The 19,030-nt window shown below is 39.7% G+C and overlaps 1 protein-coding gene across 1 annotated transcript in view; it reads right to left on the bottom strand.

Annotated features, from left to right (window-relative positions):
• The window catches only part of mapkapk5 (MAPK activated protein kinase 5), a 22,347-nt gene extending 4,736 nt beyond the window's left edge, over nucleotides 1–17,611 (bottom strand). The window contains exons 1-13 of the mRNA XM_079250812.1: nucleotides 16,769–17,611; nucleotides 9,609–9,682; nucleotides 4,762–4,837; nucleotides 3,965–4,062; nucleotides 3,786–3,894; nucleotides 3,481–3,570; nucleotides 3,171–3,266; nucleotides 3,005–3,085; nucleotides 2,719–2,906; nucleotides 2,416–2,536; nucleotides 1,769–1,899; nucleotides 1,486–1,601; nucleotides 989–1,093 (exon numbers count right to left, since the gene is read on the bottom strand). Coding sequence (XP_079106938.1) covers nucleotides 989–1,093; nucleotides 1,486–1,601; nucleotides 1,769–1,899; nucleotides 2,416–2,536; nucleotides 2,719–2,906; nucleotides 3,005–3,085; nucleotides 3,171–3,266; nucleotides 3,481–3,570; nucleotides 3,786–3,894; nucleotides 3,965–4,062; nucleotides 4,762–4,837; nucleotides 9,609–9,682; nucleotides 16,769–16,804 — 1,321 coding nt within the window. The 5' untranslated portion in view covers nucleotides 16,805–17,611. The remainder of the gene's footprint in view (nucleotides 1–988; nucleotides 1,094–1,485; nucleotides 1,602–1,768; nucleotides 1,900–2,415; nucleotides 2,537–2,718; nucleotides 2,907–3,004; nucleotides 3,086–3,170; nucleotides 3,267–3,480; nucleotides 3,571–3,785; nucleotides 3,895–3,964; nucleotides 4,063–4,761; nucleotides 4,838–9,608; nucleotides 9,683–16,768) is intronic.
• Nucleotides 17,612–19,030: the final 1,419 nt, after the last annotated feature.

Below are 19,030 nucleotides of genomic sequence, written 5' to 3'. Positions count from 1 at the left end.
ATATACATATATATATATATATATATTATATATATACACATATATATATATATATACATAATAAAATATATAAAAGAACACAAGGGTGAAACAATGGTTCTGCATCAAACAAACAAAACAGCAAAGAAACTGTTGAGAGTTATTGATAGTAAGCTAAGGAGGAGTTTGTTTTTATGTTTCACCCTGACTTAACAGCTTTGAAAAAATAATAGCCTAATGAACTACAGTCATCCTCATATGTATTTATACACATTCATTAAAGAAAAGGCTGAATTCACAACAATTACTCCAATAACAGGAGATAAAAAAAAAAGGAACAATAACTAAACAATTTGCTAAATTATTATTTAGTCATATAAGACACTGTTTTTTAATTTAATTGAGTTGAAGAAACAGAAACACAAACAAGCAAATCTGTCCTGGACAAATTACAGCACTTTTCTGATGAACAGAGCGACACAACACTTGTCAGCGGGTGCAGAAGTCTGACTGAGAAGGAAAGAAAACACCTGACTGTCGTGGAAACATCAGAGGATTGTTCAACAAAATATTGGTTTATGAGATATGTAACACATATTATTTTATTATATTTGTTTGCTTTAAAAATATTTCTATTGAACCAGAATTAAAAAATAAAATGATTTTCATCAAATTTTTATTTATTATTACCTTTGTCAATTTCATCTTATATCACAGATTATTTATTTACAGTTTTTTTTAAAAAAAATCATTTTCCTCCTTCATTAATAGGAGGAAATCAATAAATAGGAGGATGGCTGTATATATATTAAATATAAATTAATTTGTGTTTGACTGTTGATTCTTATGTATTTTTTGTTGTAGGACTGTTAGACAGCGCTGGAATATGATGTGTGGTAAATATGTGAACTTGAAGGTTCAGTTTGTCAATCAAAAATATTCAGAAGTGTTGATGACTTTACAGAACTAAACAGAAAGAGTATTTCTGACATGCTGAAAAGGTACCAACCATCCCAGCTGAGTCCCTGCAGGCCGTCTCTAAGCAGCTTACAGTCTCTGTTAAACCTCCAGGCTTCGTGCATCACCTCATTCAGTTTCTCATCTTCGTTTTCTCCTGGGCAAACAAAAACATTCGATTCAGATGCTTTTCTTTGTCCTTCCTGAACCAAATGTTTTCACGTATGAGCTTACACGGTGCAACTCCAGCAATGTTTTAATAATCTTATCTGTTAAAACATGAATAACCATCACTGTTTTTGTGTCTTGCAGAGCCAAAGTTACTAATAGTAGAGAACATTAATAGTTTATCTTGTTCTTGTCAACATTTGTTTGTTATGAACTTTCTTGGTTGATAAGAAATTAATAAAAAGCCAAAACAAAACTTAAAAATCTATTCAGAAACATCATCACTGACATATAATGAGAACAGGATCAAGAGAGTAAAGCAGGCGGATTTAAACTTAACCCAGAAAAATGTTAGCAGGTTATTAGTGTTGGTAAACTGACCGGCTTGTGGTAGTATACACTGTGCAATGACATCTCGTAATTTTTCCAGCGCTACGTTAGAGTCGTCCCCTCCATTTTCTGGGTCATGAATGAATAAGCCGTCACTGGGTTTGGGACTGTAACACACAGATCAAACTCTCTCTCAGATCTAACTTTTAGGAGGAAACAATACAGTTTGAAGGCAGAAAGAATCAGAAAACATTCCCACTTCACCCTGACTCAGCTGCAGCATCAAAGCAATAACACTGATGCCAATCAATCCATATTTATTTAAAGATCATACCCTAGTAGTTTCCGCTTCCTGAGGATTGGATTGTTGACAGAGTTTAGGGGCTTCAAGCTGACATTCAGATCCTGAATTCTCATGTTGGCAAGTTGCTCTGCGTGGGCCTGTTGGATACCTGCAACGACCGCCTGGAAGCCAGAGCACAGAGTCAGGATTATATGCTTATCAAAAGGAATAGTAAAGTAGGGACACAATATTGACAGAGACTGTCTGTGTTTTCCATGTTTCTGCTGCTGGTAAAGTGAACTCAAAGTAAAGATAAAAAAAATTTTTTTTTAAAAATGTGAGAAGAATAATCAAAGGAAAATTGCTTAACAAACCCTCGGCTCACCCACTCTTCTCACAACTTTAGTCTCATCTTCACTTACGAAACACTGCAAAGTAAAACTAAAGGTCACTGCAATGCAACTCCTGCGCTATCTATTTTTACATAAGGCTTGCCATTTACCGCCTATTACAGACAAATGAGAGAATCTACATAGGGTTAGCACGGGAAAAACAATCCCGTTATGAACTAATGAACTAATGGTTGAAGAAATAAAAAGAAAAAAAAACACAAAGGAGAAAGATGCAGATGTGTGTCATAATGAGCAAGTTTCTTCTGCTGGTCAGTTAATTATGAGCAGCAACAGCTTCCCACTGACCTTGTCCATCATCATCTGTGCAGATGGCAGCACGTTGTCGAGGGCCTCGGTGCAGTTGAGCCATGGATGAGCCAAGACTCCTTCAATAGTCAGCCTCTCCTCTGGCTTTACCTTCAACAACCTGCAGGGGGCAGATGACAGGAAATTATGAGGATAAAACGATCAATGAGTCAACTTAAAGATCAATTCATCTTCTTGTTCCTGTCTTTATCTCTACTAAGACTATTAGAACAAAGGCAGTTGAGAAGAACAGGTGATATAGATGATTTTAATGTGTGGAAAAACTGCAAAGAAATGACTTACTTGCGTACTATATCCTTGGCCATTTCAGAAATCTGGCTCCATTCATCTTCAGGAAAATCAAAGCTCCCCGTCATAATCTTCTTTCTCATGTCCTTTGGGATGGTACGACTGTGGTGCTTAGAGTAAAACGGAGGGTAGCCGCACAGCATTATGTAGATAATAACACCAAGAGACCACAAGTCACAGCTCTGCAGAGACGAAAACACATGAACACAAAAAATTATTTCAACGATAAAAGAAACATATTTTAGGAGGACTAAATGCCTTTTTTTCATACAAATCTTACCTTGTTATATGTGTAAGGAGTTGGTGAGGTAGGTATGATTCCAGACTTTTCCTTCTGGTGTCTTTTTTGAGCCTCAAGTACCTGAATAAAAGGGATTAATAATACCAGTGTTGATTCTGTGAAGTCAAGATCTAAGTATGTAGTAAGATCTTCCTGCTTTTGCTACCTGAGGTGCTACGTAATAAGGAGTGAATTGAGGGGTCATCAAGTCTCCTTGATCGATTTTGGCAAAGCCAAAGTCACACAACTTCACAGGTGCATCCTGCAGAAACAGAAGGAAAAGAATCAGACATGAGAACGGAGTTTACATGTAGCATATCAGTTTATTTTCATTTCAGAAGCTTAAATCACTAAACCCGATGAGATATTTGGACATGATCCTCCCTTTGCATAACATGCAGTATTAAGGCTGAAGCACTGTTTTCAAAACAGTATTTCTATCTGTATGAGCAACATGATGAACTCCTGCAGCTTACCAGAGAGTTATCTTTGAAAAGCAGGTTCTCTGGCTTTAGGTCACGATGTGCAATATTTAGGGAGTGACAATGCTCCAATGCTTGACTGATCTGCAAGGGGGTGTGGGATCAGATTGAGACACCACTCAGTGGATATATTAACACAGTTTAACAGTCAAAGATTGCATTTCTGTCTCACTGCCCAGGTCTGAAATAAGCAGCTTGATCAAATTAACAGTTGTCAGAAACAGAAATAAATGTTTTATAGGAAGAGAGAGATGAAGTCAGGCCAGACTGCAGCCTGCAGTACGTCTGTCTTCACCTACCTGTTTGGTGACCTGACTGGCCATTTTTTCAGTAAAGTGCCTGTGCTGACTGATTCTGTGGAAGAGCTCACCGCCCTCCATCATCTCCATGACAATCAGAAGCCTCGCTCTGAAAAGAGGAAGGGAGAATAATGAAGCGAATGAAATGCATGAGATAGTACACAAACTGGGCTTTTTACCGCGGGCTGGACTCGTGAGGGAACTGGACGCTGTTGGCGTAGACCTCCAGGATTTGCACTATGTTTGGGTGATGGGCACACATCATATGGAGACGCACCTGTATAAAAAAAAAAAAAACAATTTAACATTGTGTACAGGGTGTTTTACCTGAATGTTTCTTTGGAAGAGTGTCCCATCTTCAGTATGCTTACTCAGTTAAAGTAAAATAAATTGGTGTGAGATGTGCACACCTCCCTGCCCAAATGAGTCACTGTAAAGCTGCTTCACCTTTCTGCTTGATCCCATAGTGGGTTCATCTATCATCTAGTTTTTTTTTTTTAAGTGAGCGAGTCAAATAAAGCCAATTTATACATGTTAAATAAAACCCACAAATAATTTAAATTACAATCAAACAAATTAGAAACCATCACAAAAAGCACAAAGTAATTTCCTTTGGAAATCCAGCATAACACACCCTGCTCAATGTTAAGAATCTGGGTGCACTTGCATGGCAGTCTCAGCTCTCACAGTTCAGCGCGAGGAGATAATAAAGCAAATCTGCTTTATAAGCTGCTCTATCAAAACGTAGAGACTTAAAAGATGGTGCTCGGCAAAGCTTTACAAACTGTTCACTTCAGAAAAACAATGTTCCAGACAAAGGAACCAGAACAAACAGGCAGAAGCCCATGAGACAGGCAAAGAAAAACCTGAACTAATGAAGACTGATAACAGTCAGAAAGACAGACCAAAGCATATTGATACAGGCAAAGACAACAAACAACAGATTAATCACAGCCATGACAGTGTTCCCTCTAACCTCATTTCTGGCCTTGGGGCGATCAATGAGGATTTTCAGGGCCAAGCGTTCCTGAGTTGACTTCTTCACACAAACTCTGGATGATAAGGGGAAAAACAAACAAAGAGTCAACAAAGAGTCAAGAAATTTAACAACCTGCAGACTTTGAAGAACCAGTGAAGGTCATCTCTGTTGTCTGACAGGGATTCTTAAATTCCTCTTTGCTGCTGAGTCATCTGGCCTAGATCCTTATTTGTAATACAAAAATCAATGTATCTGTACAACAAATAAAACATCAAATCATTTTTTCAGCATTCGTACCAAAATGATAGGATGAACCGCATAATAACAGTGTTAATTTAACTGTATTGCCTCAAACCTCAGTTAATCCAGCGAAAAATTAATCAATGAAATGTCACGCCAGGGGCTGCCTTTTATTGTAGCTTTGAGGTTTCAGAAATCATGTTTTATGCCAGATTCATGTCTGACTTCACATTGAATCCATAAATTTATCCTGAGTGAAACATTCAGAGAAGTTTTTCTTTTTCTTTTTTATGTTTGCATGAATACTCAACTGCATATCATATGACAGAGTATTGCCAATAAAAGTTACCAGTACACCTTTATAATTACACATTCCCTATAAAACCTGATGTGTGTATATGAGGGGAGGCTGTCCCCTTTAAAAAAAAAATCCCAGTTTACTGTCATGGATCAGCCCTACTGGTTTGAGCAAACTTTCATATAAGCATATGACCGGATTGGAATGAGTATGTGCCCCTCTGGGTGCTGTATTAGTCATCAACATTTTTTTTTGTTTTCCAAAAGATCATAAAGAGCACCCACAAATCTACTATGCTTGCCAATGATGAGTCAGTACCGCATATTGGAAACAAACTGTGCGAGATCAAGCATGTACAAACACAGTCATTTCATGGGTACTTTAAATAACATTTAGTAGTTGTTCAGACCTCATCTGGGTCACGCAGAAACTGACAGTAACCAATGGTGATGCTAGTTACAGTTACTTATGCAGAAGCAAAGTCACATGTCACAAAGCTAGAAGCACAAAGAAAGGACACAAGTAAGTTGTCTATTAGGTAAATAAATAATATTAATCTTAAGTGAACAGAACTACATCATTATTTCCACATTAACAAACTTCACATTGGCTTGAATCACATTTCTTTCAGTTAAAAAACAAAAAACTGCAGATATCTCAGCTATGCGAGAAAGGAGAAGGGAAAATGAGCTCAGTATCATTGATTTTTGATGTTGCAGAGTTCAGTGCTGACACAACTCTGCAGACCTACAGCACACAGACTGCTTTCAAACTCATTCTGCAGATTTCCTTCCTAAAAATTCTCTGAGGACAAACCTAAAAAAAATACTTAAGTCTGCTCACATTGAAAAGTATCTTTGTGTGGAAAACATCCATTTGCTTCATGCTCCTTTGAGATGTGCAACAGTACATTCTCCCTCGCTCCAGCACTCCACTCATTCCTCTGCTAAGTTGCATTAAATAATCAAGTTTGAGAGGCAGAACATTTATATAAATGCCTGTTAAAAAGGCATTTCTCAGAATTGATAGGACAGGAAATTAATAATCAGAAGAAAGGCTAGCAGGATGTTTGTTGTAAATGATTTATCATGCAAGTTCCATCAGAAGTATAAGTAGTCCTATAATGTGGCTCGGGACACATTAACATTCATACTGTCAGAAGAATGTAACCACAAGTGTTAAAATCAATCTCTAATGTGGTCTGAGAGATTGGAAATTAATAATTAATCCCTCCTGAGTGCGATCACATGTACATTTTGCTTTTCAGTTGTGATCTGATCACCCAGGATGAGTGTTAACACCGGATCTGAACAAATCTCTAGCACAGCTTGTGCAAATGAGCGCTTTGATTTCTGATTTATCTAAATGGCTTTCAGCTTCATTGATAGCTTCCGTGAGATTTAATATTGATTTACAACTACTGCACATTTGCGTGCCTGTTATATAACCTGAGTACCATGGGCTGTGATATCAGTTTGTTTGATGACAAAACAGAAACATGATAAAAAGCTGAACAACTGGGAGTAAAAACCATATTTTGTCAACATCAAAGTTTGTTATGGGGAAAGTTCATCTCATGTGCAGAGAAAGCCTTCTACACAGATGATCATTAAAACTGTAAGAAAGTTGAAAAAAACATCATCAGTTTCCTTTAACAAGTATTTCAGTATCTTACAAGAATTAAGATTAAAATCTTGACAGTTTTAATATGGTATCTGTTTTATTTCCTGGAAAACAATACCCCCCTTCTTCAATATGCAAACATCCAAATATCCACTTTAAAAAGCAACCTTTGACCCTTGAACTCAGATTATACTATTAAAGCATTACTGCGAGAAACATTCTGCTTCGGCCAAAGGTCACCTCCCCTGGAAAGAATTACCAACCTAATGAATCACAGAGTTCAACAGAGCAGGCTTGGTTACACAGCAAAATGTGAGTCCGGAGCGAGTAAGACTAAAGCTAAAATTCCCATAAAACTCAAAGCAAAAACCCAATTAAGACAAATAAGGCGCAGAGCGAGCACAGGCAGCCCGAAAACACAACATCATGAGTACATGATGAGTACATCATGAGTCACAGAACGTGTTTAGGGATGATTCAGATTCTCAGTATTTGTATCACTTGCAGCTAAAACTACACACATTTGATATAACAGCTTAATCACTTGATCCTGACCCTGTAATAGTGTCAAAATGCAAAACAAGCAGAAGAAATCAGGAGTAAAAGCGGACAGATTACAGCTGGAATCAGAGGGGCAGACAGACAAACTAAACTGAAATTTGGATGCAGAATCGATAACAGTCATAAAACGTTTTCTAGCATTTAACATTAATCTGATGCCCTAACATTAGTGACATTACTCTATCGAAGCAATGATAGTCATAACTTCCACTGTTGTATTTGTGTTCTTTATGCTTTATTCAGTAAAGCATTGAAAAGAACAGTACAGTACATCACTTTTTATGTCTTTAAGCTTATCAAACAGTCAGTATTATGCTAGTAACGGCTAAACTGAAGTACTGTAATGAAAGTACTTATCAACTTGAGAGAAATGCCGCTTCCAACTTCACTGGTTTTGTCAAATAAGATGCAAACACACAAAACTCTCCATGCCCAGTTTTCTCATGTCATTTGCTATGAAAATTCATGCTAACCAAGATTCAGCATTGCATTAAAACAACGGTATATGAGTGCAGTTGGCAATATTGATCACCTGCAGCTTTAAATGCTTTTAATCATAGTTTATCTGGGTCATTTTGATAAGGATATATGTGAAAAAACAGCAGCTAATTTCCCAAAAACAAAATGAATTTGAATCCCTTAAAATATAATCATCTGTCATGCTAACCAACTGCTCAGCTTTTCTGATCAATAAAGCGATTGCGGCAGTTCACACCATATTACAAAACAATGCAACAAGGGTGTAATCATGCATGACACCAATATGTTCAGCTGCCAACAGATTAATGGGAAGCAGAGCATGTCTGAAAGGAGTATAGTGAAAACTTATAAATACAACATCCAGGAAACACATACAAATAAAAATGCAAATCTTGCATTTTATAATCCATAACAAACTCCAGATATTCCATCTGAGTGCTCGCCAAATAAATCTGCCAAAGTATTTATTTGCAGAGGCAAACTGTCAACTGTATATTTACACTGAACCTTGTGAGGAATAAAGGTTTTAGTTTGGATTCACAGCCAATATGCTGGAGATACGCAAATAGTGTCTCAGTCAGTTGAGCCAAAACAAAATCCAACTAAAAAGATACCTGGCCCCAACACCCGCTCATATTTAAGCCTTCAGGCCAGGCCACTGGTCTTCATTACCCATTCTGGTTAAGTCAGTGACAACCAGCTGATCCTTTGTTATTCTTGTCTGTGTTTGCTTATTTGTTAGGTTAAAAGACAGGTGGTCTTGTGAAGTGGTGCCACAGCTACAGTAACATAATGTAATAAAACCAAAACAGAAGCTGATATCAGAAACAAGATAAGAAGATTTGTTTTTGGCAGCAGAAAAGTGATACATCTACTCAGCAGCCCAGTTAGCACATTATCAAAATCCACTCTGACATAATCTCTGCAGCAACTTTCAAAACAGTGATTTAATCATGCACTGGAGGAGCAGCTAAGGAGTAGTTAGGCAATACCTGTCTCTGTTTAGTCTGATCATGGGACTTTACAGTACCTGAGTCATGATATATCAACTTCAGATTCAAACAAATCTGGAAAGTTTTCTAACTTGACGGTTTCTGCTCATGCTGTATTGTCCAAAATAACTTTGTAAGATTGTCCCAAAGTTATCCTGCAAGCTAAACAAGAACAGTAAAAAGAAATTACAATGAGCATCGGTTGACAAAAAAAGGGATTTCTTAACTGCAAATGTCTTCTGTTATGTTTTTAAGACTTGCTCTTGTGGTAATTTTTTAATAAAATGATCTTCGCTGTTGTGATTTAACTGATGCAGCACACAGCTCATCTAATTAGCAACTTGAAAAGCACTCAAGACAGTGCAGACCTCTGCCAAGCAGCTCATTTCCATCCATATTGTGAAAAATCCTTTTTCAAATTCCTGTGTCCACAATTCCTTCCGAATCACTCCCAAAACTGAATGGAATCTAAGTTAGGCTAAGATCCATTGTGAAGAAAAAAAAAAAAAAATCACTAAACTTTGCCTAGTTGTAAAGTTACTAACAGAAAAACAGACAGACGGAATCAAACAAACAAAAACATGACTTCCTTGCCAATGGTATAAATATATAGTTAGAGAGAACAATGATGAAGAAACTTCCTCATTCACCTGACAGGTCCACTTATTCCAGCTCCCAGCTTCTGTGTCCAGTTTATATTGTATTCATCCAGAATGGACGTCTCCTGTTGCATAGAAGAAAAAAAAACAATGTATCAGATACTTGAAAGGGGGAAAGAAGAGCCAATGTTCTGTGCTATGATGATATGTTTTACAAAAGAACAAGTTAAATGATGATCTTTAATTGTTAAAATTGCAAACAAAGTTTAAGAAGAACAAAAAAGAAAATGCTGTATAATACAAACCATACTGGCCATTGCTATTCTCTGAAAATTATGTCCCAATACCCAGAATATTAACGTAAAAATGCATCTGCTATTGATCGTAACTGTACACCTTTATAACATTTATTGTAAATTATTAGGCACATATTACTGACATTTTGTGGACTAAACAAATTTTTTTTTTCTTCACTTTGAGCACTGAGTTATGTAACATTACCGCTCATATTTTCACAACGTTATCCTTAAGCAATTTATTTGTCTGAACACCATAAAACACATGCATCCGGGAAAGATTAGCCACTGCTACCATAAACAGGGTTGGGATACTATTCTGGGGACAGGAAAGCAACTAATGCTATGGAATGAGTTCAAACTCTATGCCTGCTTATACCCAGCTATAAAACCCCAAACACAAGATCAGGATGTTATTAAACTCTCATCTTTCTTCTCAACTAGAGAATGTAACAGTATTGAACATCATAATACCATTCCATGCCATTTTATTCCCCTCCGGTGAAAATGTTCCTCCTCTACCCTGACAAGTCCAGCCTGATTTGTGAGAAAATATCTGATGTAACCTGCATTCACTAATCACTAAACTTTTTCTGTAGGGCCCCAGTTTCATTGACGACAACAATGTAAAGCATGATGCTTTAGTGTGAAACGTTTTAAACCAGGAATTTCTGCAAGCTACTTTAAGTTAGCCCATTTTTCAGTGAGCTGGATGCTGCTTCAGTAAAACAACTCTGCTATATATGATAGTTTATTTCTAAAGTAACCTACAAGCTTTTTTTTATTGTGTTCAAGATGAAGATGGTGTTGATAGATAAAAATATTTTTTTATACTTGCAAAACATTGTGGTCTCTTCATTACCCACCAGTACTTCAAATCTCATTTTCCATAGCTACTTTTACAAATGTGTCCAGTGCTTCTTCTTCTTCTTCTTGCGGTTCCGGCAGACTGAACACCACGGGGTGTATTGCTGCCCCCCTGCACTTAAAGGGAAATGCACCTCGCATCTACTCATATTCGATCATGAAGTCCGGAAGAGGTTATGAAGTGGAGCACAGCCTCCGCTACGCCCTTACAGTTCACATTTGGATTGAGGAGAACTTTTAATGATACTGAAGAGAATCCTAGCTTCATGACATCAATAAAAAGAGCTCTTCTGAAGTCCGCATATTTCTCACATTCCAACAGCACGTGATGAACCGTTTCTGACTTTCTACAGAGGTCACAAAGACCATCTTGATGTTTTCCTATTAGAGCTAGATTATTTGCCAGGCCACAATGTCCAAGTCTTAATCGCGTGAGGATAACTTGCTCCTTTCGGTTTTTCCCACAGATTGGATTGCAGGATTTTACACTCTGCTGGATTTGGTGGTAGTGCCTCCCTCTTAATTCCCCGTCCCATTCTTCCTGCCATTTCCCAGAAACATACTCGTTAACTATGCTGCGACACTCGAACTGCCCCAACGAGACCCTAACCTCCACCTCCAGCTGCTTTAGAGCCTCCTTAGCGACTGCATCCACAACCTCGTTTCCCTTGACGCCCACATGGGCCGGAACCCAAACAAAGCCTACACTCATACCGCGCTGTTCTATCCTATGCAAAACGACCATAATTTCACATATTATGTCGGGCCGAGCACCAACGCCCCCCCCCTCCAGCGCCATCAAGGCTGACATAGAATCAGAGCAGATAACGACTCTCTCCTCCCTACTTGATTCAGCCCACAATAATGCCCACAGTATACCCACAAGCTCCGCTGTGAATACCGATAACCTGTCAGGAAGCCGACGACACTGCCTCATCTGTAAATGGGGTACATAGAAACCAAATCCTACCCTTTTTGTGTCTGGGTCTCTCGACCCATCTGTATAAATTTGAGTGAAATCACCCCACCTATTCACAAGATGCTCCTCCACATAAACAGAATAATTAACTGCTGAGCCATCATTCATTGCCTTATTGACAGATAGATCAACCTCTGCCTCCGGCCAGAGCCACTGTGGGACTGAAGGCCAACAGACAGGGGGCGCTATCCCTGCTGTTTCCAACGCGAGATCTCCTAAAAGACTTTTAACTGACAGGACAAGGCTACTATGATTAAGTCTCCCTCTCCCCCCTACAAATTCCCAGCAATCCGCAAGCAGAGAAGCCGAAGGAAGAGCTGTACTGGCTCCTTTTAATTTAATGCAATAATTGAGAGTCAATTTTTTACGTCTCCAACTCAATGGGGCCTCCCCCGCCTCAACCAACAACGCTGGGACAGATGTGGTCCGGAAGGCCCCAGTACAAAGCCGCAGCGCCTTGGCTTGAACCACATCTAGCAACTGTAACACTGACTTTGCCGCAGAGCCGTATGCAATGCAACCGTAATCCAAGGCAGACCTTATCATAGCCTTATACACTGTCATCATTGCCCGCCTGCCAGCCCCCCAAGAAGACCCAGCTAGGCACCTTAAGATGTTGATGATTTTCCCACACTTACTTACCAATTTGAGGACATGTTCTTTATACGTCAGCCTCTGATCAAACCATACTCCAAGAAACTTAAAAGAGGCAACTCTTTCTAAAGGCTGCCCGTAGAGCTTTAGACCATACTCAGCTAACTTCCGTTTCCTGCCAAAAATGACAAACTTAGTTTTAGCCACAGACAACCGAAAACCCCATTTGGTGGCCCACATCTCCACCTGGTCAAGAGCAGCCTGCATCCGGTTGATCAAATACTTCACATTTCTCCCTCTCTTCCATACGGCTCCATCATCTGCAAAGAGAGAATGCTCAAACCCACTCCCAACATTACTGAAGATATCATTTACCATTATGTTGAAAAGAACAGGACTGATCACACTACCCTGTGGTGTTCCGTTATCCACATCTACTATGCCAGAGAAAGAGCCTCCCACTCTTACCTGAACATGTCGAGACCCAAGGAAATCTTTAATCCAGTTAAACATTCTACCACGAATACCAGCGTCATACAGCTTTATAACCAAGCCCTCCTTCCAGAGCATGTCGTACGCTTTCTCGATATCAAGAAACACACTAACAAGAGCCTCTTTGTTAAAGAGAGCTTGCTTAACATCCCTGTCAAGGAGCAAGACCGAATCCATTGTCCCACGACCAAGCCTAAATCCACTCTGAGCGGGAGAAAAATAACCAGACTTCTCAAGTCTGTGTACCAGGCGGTCAGTGACCATTCTCTCCATTATTTTACAGATTACAGCAGTCAGGGCAATTGGCCTATACGACCCAGGGCTTTCAGCTTCCTTTCCAGGTTTCAAGATCGGGACTATCACTGCATGCTTCCACTCCACTGGGAGACACCCCTCTTGCCACACTGAATTAATGAGTGCTAACAGCTCACCCAAGGTCCACTCATCCATGTGTTGAAAGATCTCGTAACCCAGGCCGTCTCTGCCAGGAGTGGAGTGGTTTCCTCGCGTAATGGCTTGCTTAAGCTCTCTAATTGAGAAGAAGAGGTTAATTGGGTCACTATTATCATTATTCCTGCTCAGCTTATACCCCTCTTTATTCAACATACTCCTCCTCCTGAGCTGGCCTTCAGGACTTACATTGGACTCACTGTGGACCTGCTGGAAGGCCCTTACTAAAAGCTCTGACTTCTCCTTTTCAGTGACAGCCACAGATCCCCCTTCAGAAAGAACAGGGATAGACAAAGCTCTGTTGATCCCAGCCATACGATAAATCATATTCCACACCCGACTAAACGGAGTCTCCCTACACAGGGTCCCACAAAACTTTTGCCAGCTTTCCCTCTTGGCATTCTTAATAATCCTCCTGGCTTCAGCACGCCTTCTTTTATACTCAACTGCAAGACTTTCAACGGGATTTTTCCTTAATTTTTTAAACGCATTATTACGCGCTCTTACTGCTTTACTGCAGGCCTCGTTCCACCACGGCACCATCTTTCTTTTTTCCGTCTGCCCTTTAAATGGGATGGACTTTTCTGCAGCATTTTTAACCACGTTACAAAAGGACCGATTCCATTCTTCAATGCTGCCCTTACTGTCTATCTCATCCATTCCAGTCGACAGATGATCCAAAAAGGAGTCCCAATCAGCTCTATTATAGCTAAATCTCTTTACAATATTACTATGGTCAAGTTGTGCATCAGCTCCGAGCTTGATCCAGATGGGGAAATGGTCACTTCCTACAGAAGTGCGGTCTAAAACATCCCACCGCCCACACCTAGCTAGCTCACCTGACGACAAAGATAAATCCAAACATGATGGTTCTCCATTACCCACCTGAAAGCGGGTTGGTTTTCCATCGTTCAAAGTCACCAAATTATACTTATCTATCAAGTCTTCAACAATCACTCCATTACGGTCTCTACTACTGCTGCCCCACAAAGGGTTATGAGCGTTGAAGTCACCAAGCCACATCACTGGGGGGCGCACTTGTTCCATTATTCTTTCCAACTTTTCACCATCTAGAGGCAGACAAGGATTATAAAAATTGATAAGGGAAAACTTCCCTGACCTACACCAAATCTCCACCACAACACACTCAAGCTCCGTAGTCACATTAACCCTCCTATACTGAACTCCTTCCTGAACAAAAGTTGCACAGCCCCCACCCGACCCATTCACCCTATCCTTGCGTAAACAAACATACCTTGGCACAACAAAGTTCAAATTTGGCTTTAACCACGTCTCTTGAACACACATCACATGAGGCCTATCACTCAGCTCTTCCACGTACTTTTTAAATTCCTGCCCATTAGCTGTGAGGCTTCTCGCGTTCCACTGGACAATAAAAATCATAAGAAGGCTAAATATCATCTCCATTTTCCGGTCGCACTCCATCAATGTTGGCCCTACTAGAAAACACTAATCTATGAAGAGCAGCTGGCTCAATCCCGCCAATTTGGGCCCGGTTTGCCGCATCCACCACACATCTCACTACATCAGAGTTATTTTTACACAACTTTGCACTACTGATTACTTCCACAATGAAAGCCAGGAAATTAACCCTATTGATCACCACTGTGTCCTCCGACACCTCAGCAGCTTGGGGAATCGAGAGCCCATGGCTCTTTGCCTCAGCACTTGCACTCTGCTTACTTACCTGTTTTGCAGCCTCTGCATAGGAGATTCCCCTTACATCCTTGTACTGCTGCACCTTCACAGCTTGCTTATATCGCTCACAGTCCCGGCTGCCGGCTACATGGCCTCCACCACAACTTCCACACTTCAGTAAACTTACCTTACACGCAGCAAACTCGTGGTCTCCGCCACATTTACCGCACCTTCGTACACCCCGACATGCAGCAGCTATGTGCCCATAGCGCTGGCACTTAAAACAGCGCAGCGGCGGCCTTCTGTGCGGATGCACCTTATAAGATACACATCCCAAGTAAACTCGTTCAGGCAGCACCTCATCTCGAAATGTAAGCACCACAACTCCTGTATCATGTCTCGCCCCATCTCTAAAGACTTTAATGCGATCAGCACTAATCACTTTCACATTTTCGATTCCTTTAACCAACTCATCCATCGCTATTTCCAAAGATACACCATACACTACACCCTTAACGCCCGGCTTTTTCCCAGGGACAAATCCTTCCACAGGCCTATCTCCCAGCATTACCAGCCCAGCAGCGGTGGCCGCCTGAGACGCAGACGTACAAAATACGAGCAATTTGCCATCATTCAAAATTTGTGCATGCTTAATTCTCCCCAACTCGTCCCTCAGCATCCCTGCTAGTTTGAGAGGATTCATAGAGTGGAAACTGCCCTCTCTGAGCTTTAGAATTGTTTTAAACTCATCTCGCCTTTCTACTCTTGTCACTTTTGGGGCGCCTCCTGAGCCCGACTCCTGATCAGACTCCTGAGACAACGAACTTTGCTTGCTCCTTTTCTTAGATCTCCGTTTTTTAGAATCCTCCCAACAACCGCTCCTACCACCACCACCTCCTCCATCCTCATCATCCATTTCAAGGTAAAGTTTTAGTTATTTACAAACGATAATCTGCTTGTTTGAATTGCGAACGCTCTTCCTTCTGGAACCACCCGGGCCCAGTCCTGTGTCCAGTGCCAAAACTGCAAAGTTTTATGAAGCCTTGCTGTGACATCTCTTCCCCCACTGTGATAAACCTAGGCCCCCCAGTTTGTGAACTACTGCACTAATGAGAGGCTGACGAAAATTCATCTTGAAAACCAACTTTCTGATTTTCAGAATGAAAATACAGATGAAAATGGCAGTTTCGTTAAATGCATCAGCAAATCAATAAATCAATAACTAAAATAAGCTAGATCAGTAGTAATACACATGGAATAAGCGTAGATAAGGAAAATATATCCCTACAAATACACAATCCTGTGAAAAGTGAGCTGAGCAACACACAATTACCACATGAGTTCTTGGTTAAGTGTGCCAAGTTGTATATAACACAGAACTGGGGTTAAAAACCACGTGTTCGCCAGCTGACCCACTAAACTTCCTTCATAACAACAATCCCAGTGCAGAGACAACATGTGCTCTACTTCTCAACTATTTCTTCTCTCCCATGTGTGAAAGATAAGGCCAGGGACACTGGAGATCACGTCTTACTGATGGCATATGCTTTTGCAGTGACACATGAAGGGGAGCAGGCCAGGAACAAATCTCAAAGTCAGATAGCAATAAAATGTTTCTCGTTAAGACCTACTCTGCAAAATTATAATAATTACGTGTAAAACTCCTTTCATAAACCACAGAAGTGTTGCATCGATCTGTGTTTCAATAATCAAGATTCCTGTGTGTTCATCTGCAGACTGAAGATTATGTCGCCCCCCCAAAAAAAACAATTTTTAAAAAAATAAATCATCAACAGTGACCAAATTTTGATACAAAAGTTGTAGCTAGGTGTTTTATTTAAACAATTAAGCCAGGACTTTCCCATTGCCCTTACCTTGATGAACTTGTCTGCGCTGATGTCCTCAGACATGGTGCTTTGACAGATTAAGTCCGTCGCCAGTTTTGGACGATAGAAAGAAAGTGTTTTTCTCTAAACTTTACTAACTTTCGGCCTTAAAACACTGGAATAGACCAATGCTCTTTATATTACTGCTTGAGACAAGACAAGGCCATTACAGCAAAATGATATTCGGCCACTGATCAACCAAAGCCGAGAGTGGTCCCCGTGGAGATCTGAAGTCCAGCAGCTGGTACGATGTAATGTCAGATCAGGCCAGCTCGGCTCACAACCTCGGGCTCCGACTCGCTCTTCCAGTCGTCTCAAATTCACTGTAGTGACCATGTAGAGTGCCAAACTCTGAGTAAGGTTTCCAGAAAAGCCCAAGACAAGTCCAGCATGGACTAACCCACCACTTTTGGAGGCGCACTAAGCATGGGAGCAAAAGTGGTATTTTTAGCCAGCGAAATGCTGGGAAGCCACAGGAGACTGACTCAGTCGCGCTTAGCTCACCAGCTAACAAGTAAACTGGTGCCGCTCCATATCATGGTCAAGACAACTCATTACACAGCAAATTATGTCTGAAGAAGTTAATCAGACAAAGGACGGTACCTATAATATCGCAATCCTTGGTAAAGACCTGGACTGATCACACACAACGAATACACCGTGTTCCCGACAGCTTATTATGTCGACGCGCTAGTGAGCTAGCTAGCTAAGACAAGTTACTTTTTCAGCCCCGCTCCAAGACACCGATATTAACATTCTTCACTTAGACGGCACAGCAATTATCAAAGCCTGTACGGACGAGTAACAATAACAACTTAGCGACGGTGGGTGTTAACGAAGACTGTTTTCATTGGTAACCAAGGAGATAGCAGCATCTCAGGACTGTTTTGCTAATCCCATTGCTACTCGTCTGGTCGGCACGACGCAATGGCAGTCCGCGTAGAGCGCCTGAATAAAACCAATAACTACCTTTGTAAATCAGAACTTTGTACTCACTTATATTTTTCATCTGTAAATAAATTACTGTGATATACCATATGAAGATAATATAGTGAATACGTTTTTTAAAAAATCGTTTTAAAAGTATTTTTTCCCCATACTTTTTAATGGACAGCCTGTGACCGGTCATTTATAAAGACCCGACTGTCATTGCGTATTCAAGGGTTAATATAGGGTGCCGAGTTTTGCAATGTTTTTACAAGAACTTTTTCAATACAGCACCATAATTAAATATCTTGAAAATCCTAAGGCCTTAAAAACTACGGGCATTTTGGAAAATTTCTTATTTCACTGATATAGTCTCACTGATACTTTGTATGATATGTATGTGTATAGACGTGTATACAGGTGAAGATGCTCAATCTTTTTTTTTTTTTTTTTTTTTTTTTTTTTTATGTGTTGTCTATGGCCTGCATATTCTTTTTGTACCTATTTTCATTTAATTCTTGACCCCTTGACTTATCAGTTTATGTTCTGTATTTTTGTTCAATTGTGTAATAAAAAATTAAATTAAATTAAACATAAAAAAAAGGTTAAAAAAAAAAAAAACATTTAAAAAAAATGTTAATTGAGGGTTTAGTTTAGCATGCAATAGTTTTATAATAATTCCACCCTGGTCTTTTTTTCCAGTTTGGGGGTCGGGGTATATTTATGTGTATATTGTTCACATGCCAGCTGTAAACTGTATGAATGAGGAACTTTTTTTTTTTATTATGCTAATTTTTTATTTTATTCTAATTTTTTACATTATCGGTTCATCTGTCTGAAAATTATGCAATTGCAGCTTTTTATGTACTGATTTATTACATTTTGATGTTTTAGTTGATGTCTGAGTCACAGTTCCATACAGAGTGTATGTTTGTGATCTATTTCTGTTTACATGGTAACGACATGGCTTATTATAGGTCTTCCTGACCCAAACAAACTTCAACAGGCAGGTTTAGGGATCTTTCTTGTTTGGCCAGTCTCTTATCTGGTTTAGTTTAATTGACTTGAATTTTCTAATGTTACTTAATTACATCAGCTGAAGTAGCTGTTGTTCACTTCTTATTTTTACTGCTGCAGGGAATATTGAAAATAATTATATGATGATAAAATTGCACAATCATGTTGAGATCAATATAATATGACTGAACGAGTCCTTTTGTGGTATTTTTTGATGAGAGAAAATAACTGCACTGGATGCCTACAGTTGTGTGGGATGTTTGTGTATTTAGAATAATAAGCTTCAGTAATTATTTACTCTGTGTG

This window comes from Telmatherina bonti, assembly GCF_933228915.1.
Source record: "Telmatherina bonti genome assembly, chromosome: 13".
Classification (NCBI taxonomy): Eukaryota; Metazoa; Chordata; class Actinopteri; order Atheriniformes; family Telmatherinidae; genus Telmatherina; species Telmatherina bonti.
Note: the sequence above shows the minus strand (reverse complement) of the source record. Positions and strands in the feature narration are given on the sequence as shown.